Source organism: Nicotiana sylvestris, chromosome 7 (assembly GCF_000393655.2).
Source record: "Nicotiana sylvestris chromosome 7, ASM39365v2, whole genome shotgun sequence".
Classification (NCBI taxonomy): Eukaryota; Viridiplantae; Streptophyta; class Magnoliopsida; order Solanales; family Solanaceae; genus Nicotiana; species Nicotiana sylvestris.
In genome coordinates, this window is record NC_091063.1 from 173,832,433 (window position 1) to 173,847,596 (window position 15,164).

General features: G+C 36.1%; 1 protein-coding gene across 1 annotated transcript; it reads right to left on the reverse strand.

Moving 5' to 3' along the window:
• Positions 1-8,836: 8,836 nt before the first annotated feature.
• On the reverse strand, positions 8,837-10,835 carry LOC104247374 (casparian strip membrane protein 1-like). The gene is made up of 3 exons (XM_009803366.2): positions 10,446-10,835; positions 9,507-9,630; positions 8,837-9,248 (listed from the first exon to the last, which is right to left on the reverse strand). Exons 1-3 carry the CDS (start codon positions 10,739-10,741, stop codon positions 9,033-9,035), a joined length of 636 nt encoding a protein of 211 aa, XP_009801668.1. The 5' UTR covers positions 10,742-10,835; the 3' UTR covers positions 8,837-9,032.
• Between the last annotated feature and the right edge of the window lie 4,329 nt (positions 10,836-15,164).

The following is a 15,164-nucleotide window of genomic DNA, read 5'->3' on the forward strand; positions in this document are numbered from 1 at the left end:
AATTGATTTAATAAATAAGCAGTTACGTGTTTAGATACAAGTGCTGAAATTGATAATAAGTTGCTGCATTATTTGATAAAAAAGTGTTTATAAGCTCTTTTTCTGTTAAAATGATTTAAATAGCCTTAAAACTGTTTACACTTATAAGGGAGCGTAGTTTCTTCAAAATTTTAGATTCCAGATCGATTCAAATACAAAATATTCTATTTGTCATTTTATTTTAAATACAATTGTGCTTAGATAAGATAACTTTTATGATAAATATAATTTATTTTATAATAAGCATATAATCATAAGTTATAATAATTAATAAATTGAGGCAGTGAGTATCGATGTAAGAGTTTTGTTCCAAAAAAAGAATATTTTAAGGATAAAATAGTAAAAATATTGGTCAAACTTAAAGTGCTTATAAGCTAAAAATTTATAAGTTGGGGGTAACCAGTTTATGGCTTTTGGCTTATTTTTGACTTATAAGCATTTTTAACTTTACCAAACGCATAGATAAGCTGAAAAATGTTTATAAGCTAGTTTGACCAGCTTATAAGCTTAGTCAAAAACCCTCTAAGTCAGAATTATTAAGTCGCATTCGACTTTGGCAATTGACGGGTTCGATTTTAAAATCGTAATAGGCCATTGCGATTTATACATCATCATTATTGAATCTAAGTAGCGAACGCAATACTTATAAATCGCAATTTATCAATTTATGATGTAACCGGTCATAGTGAAGCGATTAAAAAGCACAATCATCGAATACTATTTATAAGTCGCAATGAGTACAACTTATAAATCACAATTAATCAATTTATAAATGTAACATGTCATATAAACTATGAAAGCGATTTAAAATGTGCAGGCGATTTATAAAACACAATTAATGAATATGATTAATAAGTCGTAAATACATTCATTAATCGCAATTAATGAATGCTATTTGTAAAATGCAATTAGTGAATGAAATTTACAAACGCATTCGCTTATTGCACTTAATAAGTATAATTGTGATTTATAAGTCACATTTGGTAGTTAAATATTTATTTCAATTCATAAGTCGCATTATGTAATTGCTATTTAAGTATTTGCTAATAATTGCTATTTATAAGTTGGTTTTGTTTTTGCGATTTATACGTCGCATTTGCCAATTGCAGCTTCTAAGTCTCATTTGCCAAGTCACTAGATACAGCATATATCACTTACGATTTATAAGTCCATTTTCCAAACACAATTTCTAAATCAAATAAATATTCATAAGTCACATTAAATCAGATGTAGATAGTCATTTTACGTTGTATCTTCTGTACTCAAAATAAAATGCTAATACAAAAAGCAATAAGGACACATAGTTTCTTTACTCGTCTATGTTTGACCAAAAAGTTTTAAGTCTTTTGTTTAAGCTAATCAAATAAGAAGATATGAGATAGATCCTAGCTAGAGATCATTCATTCTAGATATGAGATAGAGGACAGGAATAAACAAGCATAGCTGAACGAAAAATTAGATTACAGTCGAGATTACATTCCACAATGCAAGAAAAGGAAGATGACTTCAATAATATCAAATGATAACGAAGAATACAAAAAGAAAAAGAATCATCATTCTTGAACAAGACAGACCTCTGTACATTTGATAAAGTCGAACCACATACGAATACCAGGATCCTGAGATTTATCTCCCTTTTTGGCGAAGAGCCTCAGAGGATGAAACATTTTCTCCTTTAGAGAGATGTATGCGTCCGTATGTGTTTCCATCAGCCCCTCTTTTGTTACTCTCTCTCTCATGATATTTATACAAAATACTTTCCTTACCCAGCGGTCCTTAACCGGAGTACCTAAGTTCTTGGAATATCTTGTAGACTATTTCTCTAAAATGTCTAAGTGTTGAACTAGCCGTTCGGACCGAACTGAGTGCTCGATCTCGACCGTAGTTAAAGCATTCGCCGATATATTGCTTCCTGTATGCATGGGCGGATCTACCTTGAAAGGTAGGGGTGGTACGGCACCCGCACGCTTGGCTAAAATTTTGAAAATGTATTTATATATCTGGTAAAATACTATATATTTATTAAGTGCCACCTGCAATAACAATATAGGATGTGGGTGCCACTGGTTCAGCCTGGGCTTTCAAAGTCTTTAGGCTCCTAAATAACCCGAGCTCGAATCTCTACGGTCACATTAATGCTCTGTGTTGTTGCTGATGCTGCTTTTCATTTTCCTTTTTCCGATTCTTTTTTCCTTTGTTGAGCTCTAGGCCTCACCTCTCTTTTTCTTCCTTTTATTTGATATATCTCCCTCTTTTTTGTTCTTTTTCTTCTTTTTTTCTGCTTCTTCGTTTCTTTAAAAAAAAATTATTGCATTAATCTTCCTTTTTTCCCTACCAGAATACTTACTTCAAAAGCAATTTCTTCTATTGACTTTTATTTTTTTCTAAAAAAGTTTGAGTTGTAGACATTTTTGAGTAGATTCTCACAGATTGAAAATTTGAAGCTTTTGCTTTGCAAAGAATTGTTATACAAACTTGGGAATTAAAATGATAAAATGAACTAGAGAATACGAAAGGTAAATTATTCTAGTTAAACAAATTATTTGTAGAAGTTAAGCTATTTTTTAACCAAATTTTATAATTGGAGGTGCTATTTCATTAACTTTTTGCGATTTTCCTTTGTAATATAATTTAAATTAAAGCTTGAAAAAAAGTAACTAGACAAAATAAAACTTATTTGTTTATGTATGTGAATAAAAGGCTTAATTAATCTAACCAAAATAACAAAATCCTTATTGAAGCGATGTGCCCTTTTTATTCAGTCTTTGTGACTCGAGGTAGATATAATGAGTGGCACCCGCAACCTCTAAATCCTGGATCTGCCTCTGGCTGTACGTGACTTCGGCTTGGTTGACTCCTGGTCGTTCTTCCTTAGGTAGAATTCTTTTGATCAGATTTTGACCTATACAGTTAGTCCCTCCGCCTGTCGGGGTCATCTTTGGACGAGCTCGATGGGCGGATCCCGCCAATTTGCGAGTTGAGAAATCTGAGCATCTTGGTCGAGGGGCGAACATTTCATAGCAAGATGACGATGTGATGCTTCGAGAGCCATACCTGGTTGTTACGTCAGTTTGAAATAACGTCAATTTGTCATGCGTCATTATGGCGTACATTCCCTATACGTTACATCGTTTCCTGTGCCTCTTCTGTTTTGGAGTTAATGTGGCGGCGTTTAGTTTTCCCGCTCGGGAGGCCTGTGTTCTTATAAATAGAGAAGAAAATTTTTTATTTGGGTTACTGAGTTTCTTAATCCTTCGAAAAGCTTCAAGCTTTCCCTTCTCCTTCTTCCGATTCTTGCATTTCCATCTCCCTTCCTATAAAGTTTCCTGTCGTTATTACCCTCTTCTCCTCAACACTCCTCATTTATGCAACCAACAAGGAGATGGCTAGTGTATCCTCTAATTCTGATAGAGTCGCCGACGTCGCTGCGTTGGAAACTGATATACCCTTTCAATGAAGAAGGGGTATTCATGGCAGAAGATGAGAATTTCCCCACTGTGGATGAAATAATTCCACGTTCTGGGAAAACTAGGACTGATTTCAAGAACTTTCCCGACGATGAGCATGAACACGTTATTTCCGAAATGGATGTTGCGGTGCTCGCTGCACTCAAGGCTAAATATAGGATCCCTAACTACGTCGAACTCATACCTGCGGGCAACGACGTCGTGCAAATACATCGGCCGGGGTATTGCGCGTTTTACGTGTACCAGTTCGTCATTGGTTACGCACTTCCCCTTCCTTCCCTAGTGGAGGACCTATGTCGCCATTATGGGGTGTGCCCGGTTCAACTCTCTCCGTATATATACAAGCTCTTCCTCATGCTTACCAAGTATGCGGAACAGGCCAGCCGGGGGATTTCTCTCCGTCACTTGCTTCACCTCTTTGTACCCAGTTCTTACATGGGTACTATGATACATCTTCGTTACCGCGGGTCCAAGGGCTTGGTGGTGAAGATGGATGATAAGACCAATCGTCGCTTTTAGGAGAACTTCTTCTTTGTGAGGACGGAGCATGTGGTGTCAAATCCTAACGTGTTTCCTGAGGAGTGGAATTATGCCCGTAAGTTTTTATTTTTTCTCAAACGGCTGCTCGTTTTCCCCTTCCGATGATCTGATTGTTCATCTTTTTCTCTTTTTTCTTTATTTTGCAGCCGAGAAGGAACCTCCTCCGCTAGTCGCTGATATCTACGAGTGGGTGAGCCAAGTTTTTCCCCATACGATGGGGATTCATGAATGGTCGTCGTTCCACGAGAGATTTGGGCGTAGACCCTCTGCTAGTGAGTTATCTCGTCTTGCCCTTTGTTCTGTATTTTCCTCCCCCTATTTCTTCTTTGGTTTAAGCTTCTCTTGTTAGTAGGTCGGAGGGTCACGAGGAGGGCGAGGGCTCCCATACCTACTTTCCGTCAATTGAGTCCCTCGATCAGACCTGCACCGATTGCGGCTGCAAGTGAGATCGTTCAGGCCGCTGCTACTTTACAAACTACGGCCCCTCCCGAACTCGGCCTTCGGGAGGTTGCTCGCCGGCGGAAGCTCCGATTCCCGCAGTTAATTTGGTGGACGAATCATCTCAGGACGATGGCGAAGAATCTCTATTAAAGAGGCGAAGAATAAGGGCTGATGGTGTACTTGGGATTGAGGGGCCTTCGAGGGGTGATCCCGTGTTGGCAGTGTCTGAGCCTGATGGTGATGCTAATTTAGACGAGGATACCGTATACCCCTTGGGCGTCGAGGTGGTACCCTTTTCTGGTGTGGGGGAATCTACCGTGGAAGGGGGCAGAGCTCGGAGGCTGCTGCGATCATTCCGAGTGGTCCATAGACTTCATAACAGGCCTGTGCTCCCTCTTCGGCCAGCGAGAGAGCAAAGGGCGTGGTTATAGATGACTATAAATCCGGTTCAGATGTTGACCCGAAGAACATAAGCATGTTTGAGGCTGGGCTCACTCGGGTTGATGGTGGAATGGATGGTTCCTCCTGCGTGATCGAGATTTCCTCGGATTGTGATTTGTTGCAGGACACGGTGATCCTGGTGCCCCAATTTGTCCTTCTTTGTTCTACTACTAAAATCAGGGCCCTTTAGGAGATTAGCAATAGTGGCCTATCATAGGGCGTAGTCGGAATAGCTTTGAGGGTAAGTTCTTTATTGCTTTTTAATTTTACGTCTTCCACTCTTGCTGACTTTTTACTTCTGTTCGCTTTTCTTTCTAGACTTTCATTTTGGAGACTGAGAGTATCTGCCACGAGGAGAGGCATGTTGTCACTTTTCAGAAAATAGTTTCAAAGTACCACCAATACCGTGACAAATGCCGCGAGATGCATGTACGACTCAGGGTGGGCGACAATCTTCAATCCCTTAGGGAGGAGTTGGAGCGGAAGGATGAGGACCTGATGTGGTCTATTGGCAGATGCAGCGAATTCGAAGGGCTGCTTAGGGCTAAAGAAGAAGAGCTCGAGGTGGGCAAGGTAGTTGTTGCTGAGTGTGTTGATCTTCAGGCGAAGGTGGTGGCCCTATGGGCGGAGCTTGAGCAGAGTACCACTAGAGTCGCCAGTCTAAGTATTGAATTAGTGAAGAAGGTGACCGAGTTGGAAAGGAAGGCGACCGAGATGGAAAGGGATGAGGGAGCCCGAGTAGCGGCTTTGGCGAGGGCTGCGGCACTAGAAGATTCTATCCGTGTTCTCAGGTTTGAACGAGCAACTGAGATGGAAATGGCCGCTATGAGGGAGGTGGGGCTTGATGAGTGAATTCGTAGGCTTGAGAGAGATATCTTGATCCTGGGTGATCAAGTTGCTACTCTCGAGGCTGAGAGGGCGCGATTGTTAGCTTCGACTCCTTCTCCTGCATCCGCCTATGTTGACGTTCCTCGCCCTTTGTATGAGATATGGATTTACGGTGAGGCTCAGAAGGATATATATAAGGGCTTGTTGGCAGTGGGGAATGTTCCTGAAGCTGCTTTCGAAGAAGTTCGTGTTATAGCGCGTGAGGCCGGGCTTGCCTGCGGTTATGACCCCACAACACCGGAGGCCAGTGGAGATGATAAGGCCGAGGACGGGATTTCCTTTGATGATGAAAATTCTGATGGAGAGGGTGACGATGGAGGTGAAGCCGCTGAACCAAACGGGAGAGAGATGATGGCGTGGATGGGGATAATGCTGAGTGAAGCTTTTGTACTTAATTCTTCCTCTTGTACTTAGTTTTTCAGTACCTAGTTAGTTGGGTGAGGGGCCCCTTTTGGCCCTTTGTAAGACGCTATTTTTCCTTTGAATGGAACAGTTGATTTGTCCCTGAATGTACTTCTTTGGCCTTTCCTTCTTTTTTCTTTTCGAATTTTTTTGGATCTTCTCGCAATAAGTCCTTGACTTTCGGTAGTTAATTCGAGCGATGTTGAATTTGTCTTGCTAATTCGAGCGAGGTCGAATTTGACTTGTTAATTCGAGCTAGGATGAATTTGTCTTGCTAATCGAGCAAGGTCGAATTTCACTTGTTAATTTGAGTGAGGTCGAATTTGACTTGTTAATTCGAGCGAGGTCGAATTTAACTCTTAATGAATTCGAGCGAGGCCGAATTTGTCTTGCTAATTCGAGCGAGGTCGAATTTAAATCTTAATGAATTCGAGCGAGGCCGAATGTACATTTCTTGTGTTGGAGTGATGTGTAAACTTGGTGGAGTTACATAAGAATTCTGTATGCTGCTTTGCTTACTCTTTTTTGGAGAATACTACATATTGCTATACGGTTCGTACATATATTCGAGGAGTCCCGGTCTATCTAGTCCCTTCATCGCTCGGCCTGGAGAGGTAGTTGATAGGCCGCACGATGAATGTCTCTCTCAAGCTTCGGGACGTCTTAATGTACGTACAAGATCGAATTTTAGCTAGTTGTGTCGTCGCATAGTGGCTTCGGCGGGCGCGTGGGTGAGTTTCACGTACTTGTTTCTGTCTGCAAGTTGGAGAGATATTCGTATGTTTTTCGGGCTGGTGACCCAGTCCCAGTCTATACAGACGTTTCCTTTATGGCATTGAGTACCAACTTATTGGGGGGTTTCGTTCGACCGTTTCCTGCAGGATGATATGGCGTGGAGCGTTTTCTTGGTGTGTTATTTTGATGTCGTTTGTTCCATGTTCGCGTGTCTGTGAGGATGCCCTTGTTCCTGTCCCACTTTGAAAAGAAATAGCAAGTTAAAGCCAAATGAAATCGTTTGTTACCTCGACTAGTTGGTTGATGAGTGGAAGGGATCGACCATGTTCCTTTCTTTGGCTATGCTTCGTAGTTGCTATTATTGGTTGAGCTGATATCCACCGAACTCGGATGACATATTGTGGGTTTTTGGCTTGGTGTTTTTGCCGTCTCCGCTACTTGGGTCTGGAAAGTCCCTTCGATCTGAACTGAGAGTGCTAGCTTCAGATCCGATCTCAACCTCGTACTTAGCTTCGACGTTAGTCGAATCTGGGCACCTTGTGGGCTGATGATTTACTTCGCCCATTGGGCTCTTCGAGTTCAAGTCCCAATCCTATCCAATCCCGAGTGCATGAAGATACAGAAACATAAGCCACATCGCAAACATACAGGCGGGAACAAGTTTTGTCATTTCAAGGAATTACACAACATGTTATTATTCCTTTCTAAGAGGGAGAGAGTTGTATGCACAAGGTATAGATTGGTATCTAGTGCTAACATGGTGACAGGATTGTGGACGTGCTAAATACATTACGGCTACAGTCCTAGTCCGACAGCTTGCATTCGCAACATGCCGAAACTATAACTACGTCGAAGCGTAGTTTTCGTATAGGCATTAGACATAGTTTCGATTTCGTGCAAGGGTCTAGATTAAAAATTGGTTTGGCTATTTCAAGATCTTGCTTACGAATTCCTCAAATTTGAGTTCGTAGCGAAAGGATGAAGTTACAACGAATGTGAAGTAGAACTAGAACCGAGTTTAGATCTAGAAGAAACTAAAATTTTGGCTAGGAAAATCCCCACAGATGGCGCCAAATTGTTTGGACAAAAAAGTTTTAAGTCTTTTGGTTAAACTAATCAGATAAGAAGATATGGGATAGATCCTAGCCAGAGATAATTTATTCTAGATTTGAGATAGAGGACAGGAATAAACAAGCATAGCTAAACGAAAAATTAGATTACAATCGAGATTACACTCCACAATGCAAGAAAAGTAAGATGGTTTCAATAATATCAAATGATAACGAAAAATACATAAAGAAAAAGAATCACCATTCTTGAACAAGACAGACCTCCGTACATTTGATAAAGTCGAACTATATATGAATACCAGGATCCTGAGATTTATCTCCCTTTTTGGCGAAGAGCCTCAGAGGATGAAATATCTTCTCCTTTTGAGAGATGTATGTGTCTGTATGTGTTCCCATCAGCCCCCTTCTTTTACTCTCTCTCATGATATTTATACAAAATACTTTCCTTACCCCGCGGTCCTTAACCAAAGTACCTAAGTTCTTGGAATATCCTGTAGAATATTCCTCTAAAATATCTAAGTGTTGAACTAGCCGTTCGGGCCGAATTGAGTGCTTGACCTCGATGTAGCTGAATCATTCACCGGTATATTGCTTTATGTACGTGACTTCAGCTTGATTGACTCCTGAACGTTCTTCCTTAATCAAAATTGTTTTGATCAGAGTTTGACCTATACAGTCTAATGTATAAACAAGAGTGACACGATAAATCTATCATTTGAAATGAGAAGCAATATCAATATGCCGGGAGAAAAATTGTAAGAAAAGTCGAATAAGAAAATTGCAAGTGGAGCAGAAATTCACATAATTCACCAATTGTAATTTATATTTTTTTTCTTTCTTCATTAAAAGCTACAAACACCAACACAACAATACAAACCAATACCCACACTCTCCCCACCCAAATACCAGAAAAAGAAAAGAATAAAAAAGGAAGCACATTTGACAAGGGAATAAATTACAGAAGTAACAAGAATGAAATACAAAGATCAAAGTGAATATTACTATGGCTTTAATGTCTCTTAAGAGCTATAGCAGAGAGAAGCACCATTAAAAGAAAGATAACAACTGTGACAAAGGCCGCCACCACTGCTCCACTTGTTGTTTGGCAGAAATCGCCAAATTGGTTGCAAAATGCTAGCCAATTAGCGTCTTGGTTTCCGTTGTGAGCCAAATACACTATAGCTGCCGAAGCCCCTGCTGCCGCTGTTGTCAATGTGACAAAGGCCTGTAAAATGTGACAAACAATGAAAATTAGATATTTGTATGTCGGTTTTTTAAATAAATTTCACAATTGGTCATATAATTAATTTTTTTTTTATCAGAGTCATATAACTATATTTTTTAATACAAAAATCATAATATTCTTACCAACTCGCATAAAATCACAAATTTTCGATGAAATAACCAATTATGAAATTTATTCTTATGACCATTTGTGAAATCTATCCTCGATTATTGAGTTCTATTGGAACAACTCACTTACAGTGTCAAAGATGATAAGGAGCAGTCTTGGAACAACTGCATGGGAGCGGGCAATGCACACAATGGAGAAAGGTATTGAGAGGACAAGGTAGCCAACCACTATTGACATGGCTACCACAAAAAACCTGCAAAATATATAGACAACAATTTAATTATTTTTTGATTATACATGCAAATATTTGCACAAGTAGCCATTAGACAACATGATTAATTTATCTTTTATCTGATTGCTTTTAAAATGTTAACCGTAGTACGTAGAAGCAATAGAATTTTTTTTTTTTTTTTTTTGAGTCACACCAACTCCGAGATTTGAAGTACTTGTTGAAAGTTCTGCTAGTACCATCAATTGTTTTCGAGAAAGATGACATGAATGAATAGCAAGTGAATTGAAAATTAAGTATGCGTTTGGACATGCATTTCACTTGAAAAAATTAATGGTATAGTTTTGTGAATGCTGAAATAAAAATTTCTAAATTTTTTGAAAAAAAGGTCAAAACCGCTTTTTGGTTTTTGAAAAACTATATTTTTTCAAAACCTTGCAAAATTTCATAAACAAACACGTTTTTCAAAAAGAAAATCGGGAAAAAGAAAAAAAATATCTATGAACAGACAGGTCCTAAGTGACGTTCATAGAAGCAGGGGCGAAGCTATATGTTTTGAAGGGTGGTCAACTAACCACCCTTCGTCGGAAAATTACAATATGTACTAGGTAAAATATTAGATTTTAGAGGTATATATTATATATTGACCACTCTTTGTCGGAGAATTTTTTTCACTTCATTCAATTTTGAACACCCTTGAGTAAATTTCTAGCTTCGTCACTGCATAGAGGGTAATATTAGTGACACGATCACGAGAAAATAAGGTGAATTATATATATATATATATATATATATATACCATAAATAGGTTAAAATATACTGATAATGTATTTACTTACGTAAAAGTAGGAAGATCATCGTAACCGGCTTCGAATTGAAAGAATTGAGTGAAGAAAGGGAGAGTTTCTCCAGCAGTGCCCATGCCAACAGCAGCACCAATAGAAGTAGCAACAGCTGCAATTCTCAAAATGAGATCAACAATAGCAATGCCTTTCTTGTTTTTACCACCTCCCTTATTATGTCCAACAACCGCAGCAATAGCAGGAGTTGATCCCAAAAGTGGTGCTTTTCCTTTCCTTTCTAATTTGCTGCTCTCTCCCATCTCAATAGTAGTTGACTCCTGACTTTTCTCCATTTTGATCAAAGAGTTAAAACAAATAGAGAAAAAAGAGAGTAAATTTTGAGTCTTGAATATTGCTTTTGTTTTCTTGATTGCTCAATGAGTATGATTTGCTTGGTTGTGATGAGAATGATAAGGTGGAATAGAGCTTATATAGAGAGGTATGAGGAGGGTTTGTTCTAAAGTAGGTTATATAAAATTATATTTTGCTAAAATGAATTAATTTATTACTAGAATTATCATTCTTTTAGCTAATGGAGCTAGCAAGGAGGGTGGTTGTTTAATTCTTTTGAGTTGATTATCATTATTTTCTTATTAATCTAATTCGTTAAGATACGACGGAGCAATGTGGTTGTCTAATTCTAATTAAGTATTTAGAATTTGAAAATGGTTTTTTTCAGATCAATTTATTTTTATTTAGGAACACAATATTTATTTAGCTAAAGCAACAAGAAGAATATCCCATGATCTTATAGTCAATGAAGGATGAGAACCATGAAGTCTTAGGTTCAAATTCGTGATAAAAAATATTTGGTGATTTTTTTTATTTGTCCAAGTCCCGGCCCGAATACCACGTCCATAAAAATAAAAAATAAAATAAGAAAAGAGTAGTGGTTTCAATTCTATTATCTAGTATATGAAATTGGTTAATTTATTAGCGGTTAATCAACTTTACATCAGAAAGCAAAAAGGTGATGGGGCAGATAGAATGAGAATGATTGGTGGACCAAGTTTGAGGTTATTTGGAAAACCATATCATATTACCTAATCCTATTATTATAATCCTTTGACTACTATTACTATAATTAATTAATAGGAAACGGATTTTTATATAATGTGAGGAATAACTTTTTTGCATGGAAGAATAGATGAGTCAAGACAAGCTTATTCATTTCCATGAGTTGACAACTAAACAACGAACTTCTCCCCTAATCCATTAAGCAAAATTTTATTTTTTCCAACTTCCCTTAATCATACTCCCGCAGAGGCGGAACTAGAGAAATAGATACGGATTTGGATGAATTCACTAGTTTTTATGAATTTATATGTGTATTAAGAAATTTATTAAATATATATAAATATTTAATTATGAACCTAATAACTAAACGAGTTATGAGTTCATGACAATTTCAAAGTACAGAAACCTCAAATTCTCGCTCCGCCTCTGCTCCCTCCCCCACTCTCCACAACCTCATCTAATACATGTCGTTGAGATATTTAATCCAAAAGAGCTTCTTAATAAAGTAATGGAAGAATTGGATCGATCATAGGAATATTTACTTTCATGAATTCATCAATTTTCTCTCTTTAGAGGGTTATCTTAAATACGGTGACTCTATTTTTTCTTTTTCTTTTTTTTAAAAAAAATATTTTCTTATAACCGATAACAGATGCAAACAAAAATATTGTTTCAATCATAGTGTCCCATATTTTAGAGATAATAAATCGCGCGGGGGAGGGGGAGGGTTAATGTGAGTTAGCAATTGAAAAAATAGTATTGTATAGCTGCTGTAAAAATAATAGCAAGAAAATGTATGTATATTATATATATATATATATATATATATATACAAAAATTATACAAATTTTATACACTTTTTCGTCTACCAAATATAAATAATTTCTGACGCGGACTAAAAGTGATAATAGCCCTCACCAAGTTACCGTGGTTAAATTAGACCAGTGATTAAATAAATTAGATATACTTCTTTACTGGTTACTCTGACCAGTAATTTATCATTACACATAAATTAGACAAGAGGGATTGCTCTGATGGTAAGCAATCTCCGCTTCCAGCCAAGAGGTTGTGAGTTCGAGTCTCCCCAAGAGCAAGGTGGGAAGTTCTTGGAGGGAAGGATGCCGGGGTCTATTTGGAAACAGTCTCTCTACCCCCCAGGGTAGGGGTAAGGTCTGCGTGCACACTACCCTCTCAATCATGGTAAGTAATATCATTTGTAATTATATTATATCATTTTTTGGTGAGGTATGAAATATTATTAGATTGTATCCACTTAATACTTCTTAATTTGAAAATGTTATTCCTGGTTATATTCTTTTAACTTTTACCCATGTAACCATTGGGGATTGGGCTAGCGTCTCTATGTTGTATTAATATCACTACACATATAAGAAATTTTAACCAAACAAATTAAAAGCATATCAATTATTTCTTATACACGTTTACTTTTGGGATAATTTTAGAGATCTTCCCTCAATTTTAGTTTTGTAATACTAACCTCCAATATGGTTTTTAATATATTATGTTTTCTTTCTTATTTTAATTCGTATGAAGCAGTTATGTAACTTATTTATAATTAATATAAAAAGTATAATTTGACTAATTTACCCTGATAATTAAACTTTTTATTTCTAGTTCTAGAACACGCCTTTTTTGTTTTATTTTTTATTTAAGCAATAAAAGTTGAGAGAATAAATAAAGAAGGAAAACTAATAGAAGATATTTTGATGGAATTAATTAATTGAAATAGCTTATATTAAGAAAGGGTAAACTTGCCATTTCATATTTTATTTATATTAATGATAAATAGATTTAACGTAAACTTTTTTTCGTTTTTGGCGTTTCTTTATAATAAAAAATTAAAGCGATCATAAAAAGTGATATATAATATTTCAAAAAATTGAGTTCTCCTATCTCCATCAGTTTTTTTACTTTATGATATTATTCTAAAGTACTTATTCATCTTCTTTTATAGCTTTAGTGATATTATGGAATATTAATTTTATTGGAACTTATTTTTCATTATGTTTGTTAACATAAATAGCGTACAAAGAGAAATTGAGCTAGTAAAGATAATTATAATATTCAAACCATAAATAAAGTGTCTGAGAGAGATTGCTATAATTGTCAATGAGTACGAAACAATTGTATTTAGTCAGTTAGTGCTTATTTGATATAGTTTTTCGCACGACAACGATGGAGAAAAACAAAATCAATTCTACAACCAGGAGAAGACTATAGGAGTAGCTATTTCAAATTTATTATTACACACACACATATATATATATATATATATATATATATATGTATGTATATATATATATATGTATGTGTATACATATATGTATATTTTTATACAAAGTTTTAAATTTTTTATGGTGAATGTTAATCGTTTGCACTTTTTTTACACTTCTTTACCTTTATATTCTAGTTTGATTGGTAGTTTTCTTTTGTTAAGTGTAAGAATCCATTTCATGTTTAAAAAAATATATTTTTAATTGAGTCCTTAAATTATTCATCACTATTTGATTCAATTATCTTCAATGTATTTTAGTGAATAATAGATTTCTCAAAGGGGCAATTGATTTGATAGTGTTACGTTGAAAATGTGGTCGCCGAAATATGTGTTTGGTAGTGTATGTCTTATATTTAAGAAAAAACCGACAAATAATCGAAAAAACCGAAAAACTGACAAAACCCGACATAAACCGAATCGAGAAAAACCGACTTAATTGGTTTGGTTCTAATATTTGAAGAACCGACTTACTTGGTTTGATTTCTTTTTAGGGAAAAACCGATCCAAACCGAACCATGAACGCTCCCTAGTGAGAACTTACGATTTACAGTGATACTGAATCAATATTACTGATTAAAGAAAGGGAAGTGAAAGTGAAATAGGAGAGATAGAATCGACATCCATGTTTTTCTCTACAACAAGATTCTCATATCCTTTCAAAACTTCAATTTGAAGACCATAAAATAAGAATACGTAATATCGTAAAAGTTAGGAATTTGATTGTGATTAGAATTCTATGCAATTTAATATTAGGCCAAGTTTTAAAATTAAAGTTTTATCCAACATGGAGTTAAAAGTCAATTAATATTTTAGGGTTATTTCGATTTATCGACATTATTTTCATGCTTTTATAATAATATAAATAAATAATAATAATCTCTATGCTATTGCGTTATACGAATATTTTTATGTCAAACATTACAAATGCGTACCACAAATAAATGTTAGAGTTAGATAATAAGTCGCTTAAAATAAAAGTTATATATTTGTAATGCAAATCAAATCATAATAACGCTGTGATAATCATCACAAAATGGAATTAAATATTTTAAAATTACACAATGATACGAATAAAGTTATACATTGGTTAAAGAGTGCTGCAAGTTGTTTATCAAATGACAAATATAGTATAAATTTTTAGGGATAATTTCACATAAATACAACTCACACACCTGACTTGCAACATAATAGCCTAGATATCACTTTGCAAATTTATAGCCCAAAAATAATCGGCTAATTCCTGAAAAACAACTTATTTCACACAATCAACTATTGTTATTGCTCCCTCTTTATACAACCAGTTGTTTTCATTCTCTTGATTTCCTTTGATTATTAAGCATTTGATAAAAAAAATGCAAAAAAGCCACAACACAACTCAAAAATCCTATCCTGAATAATACATA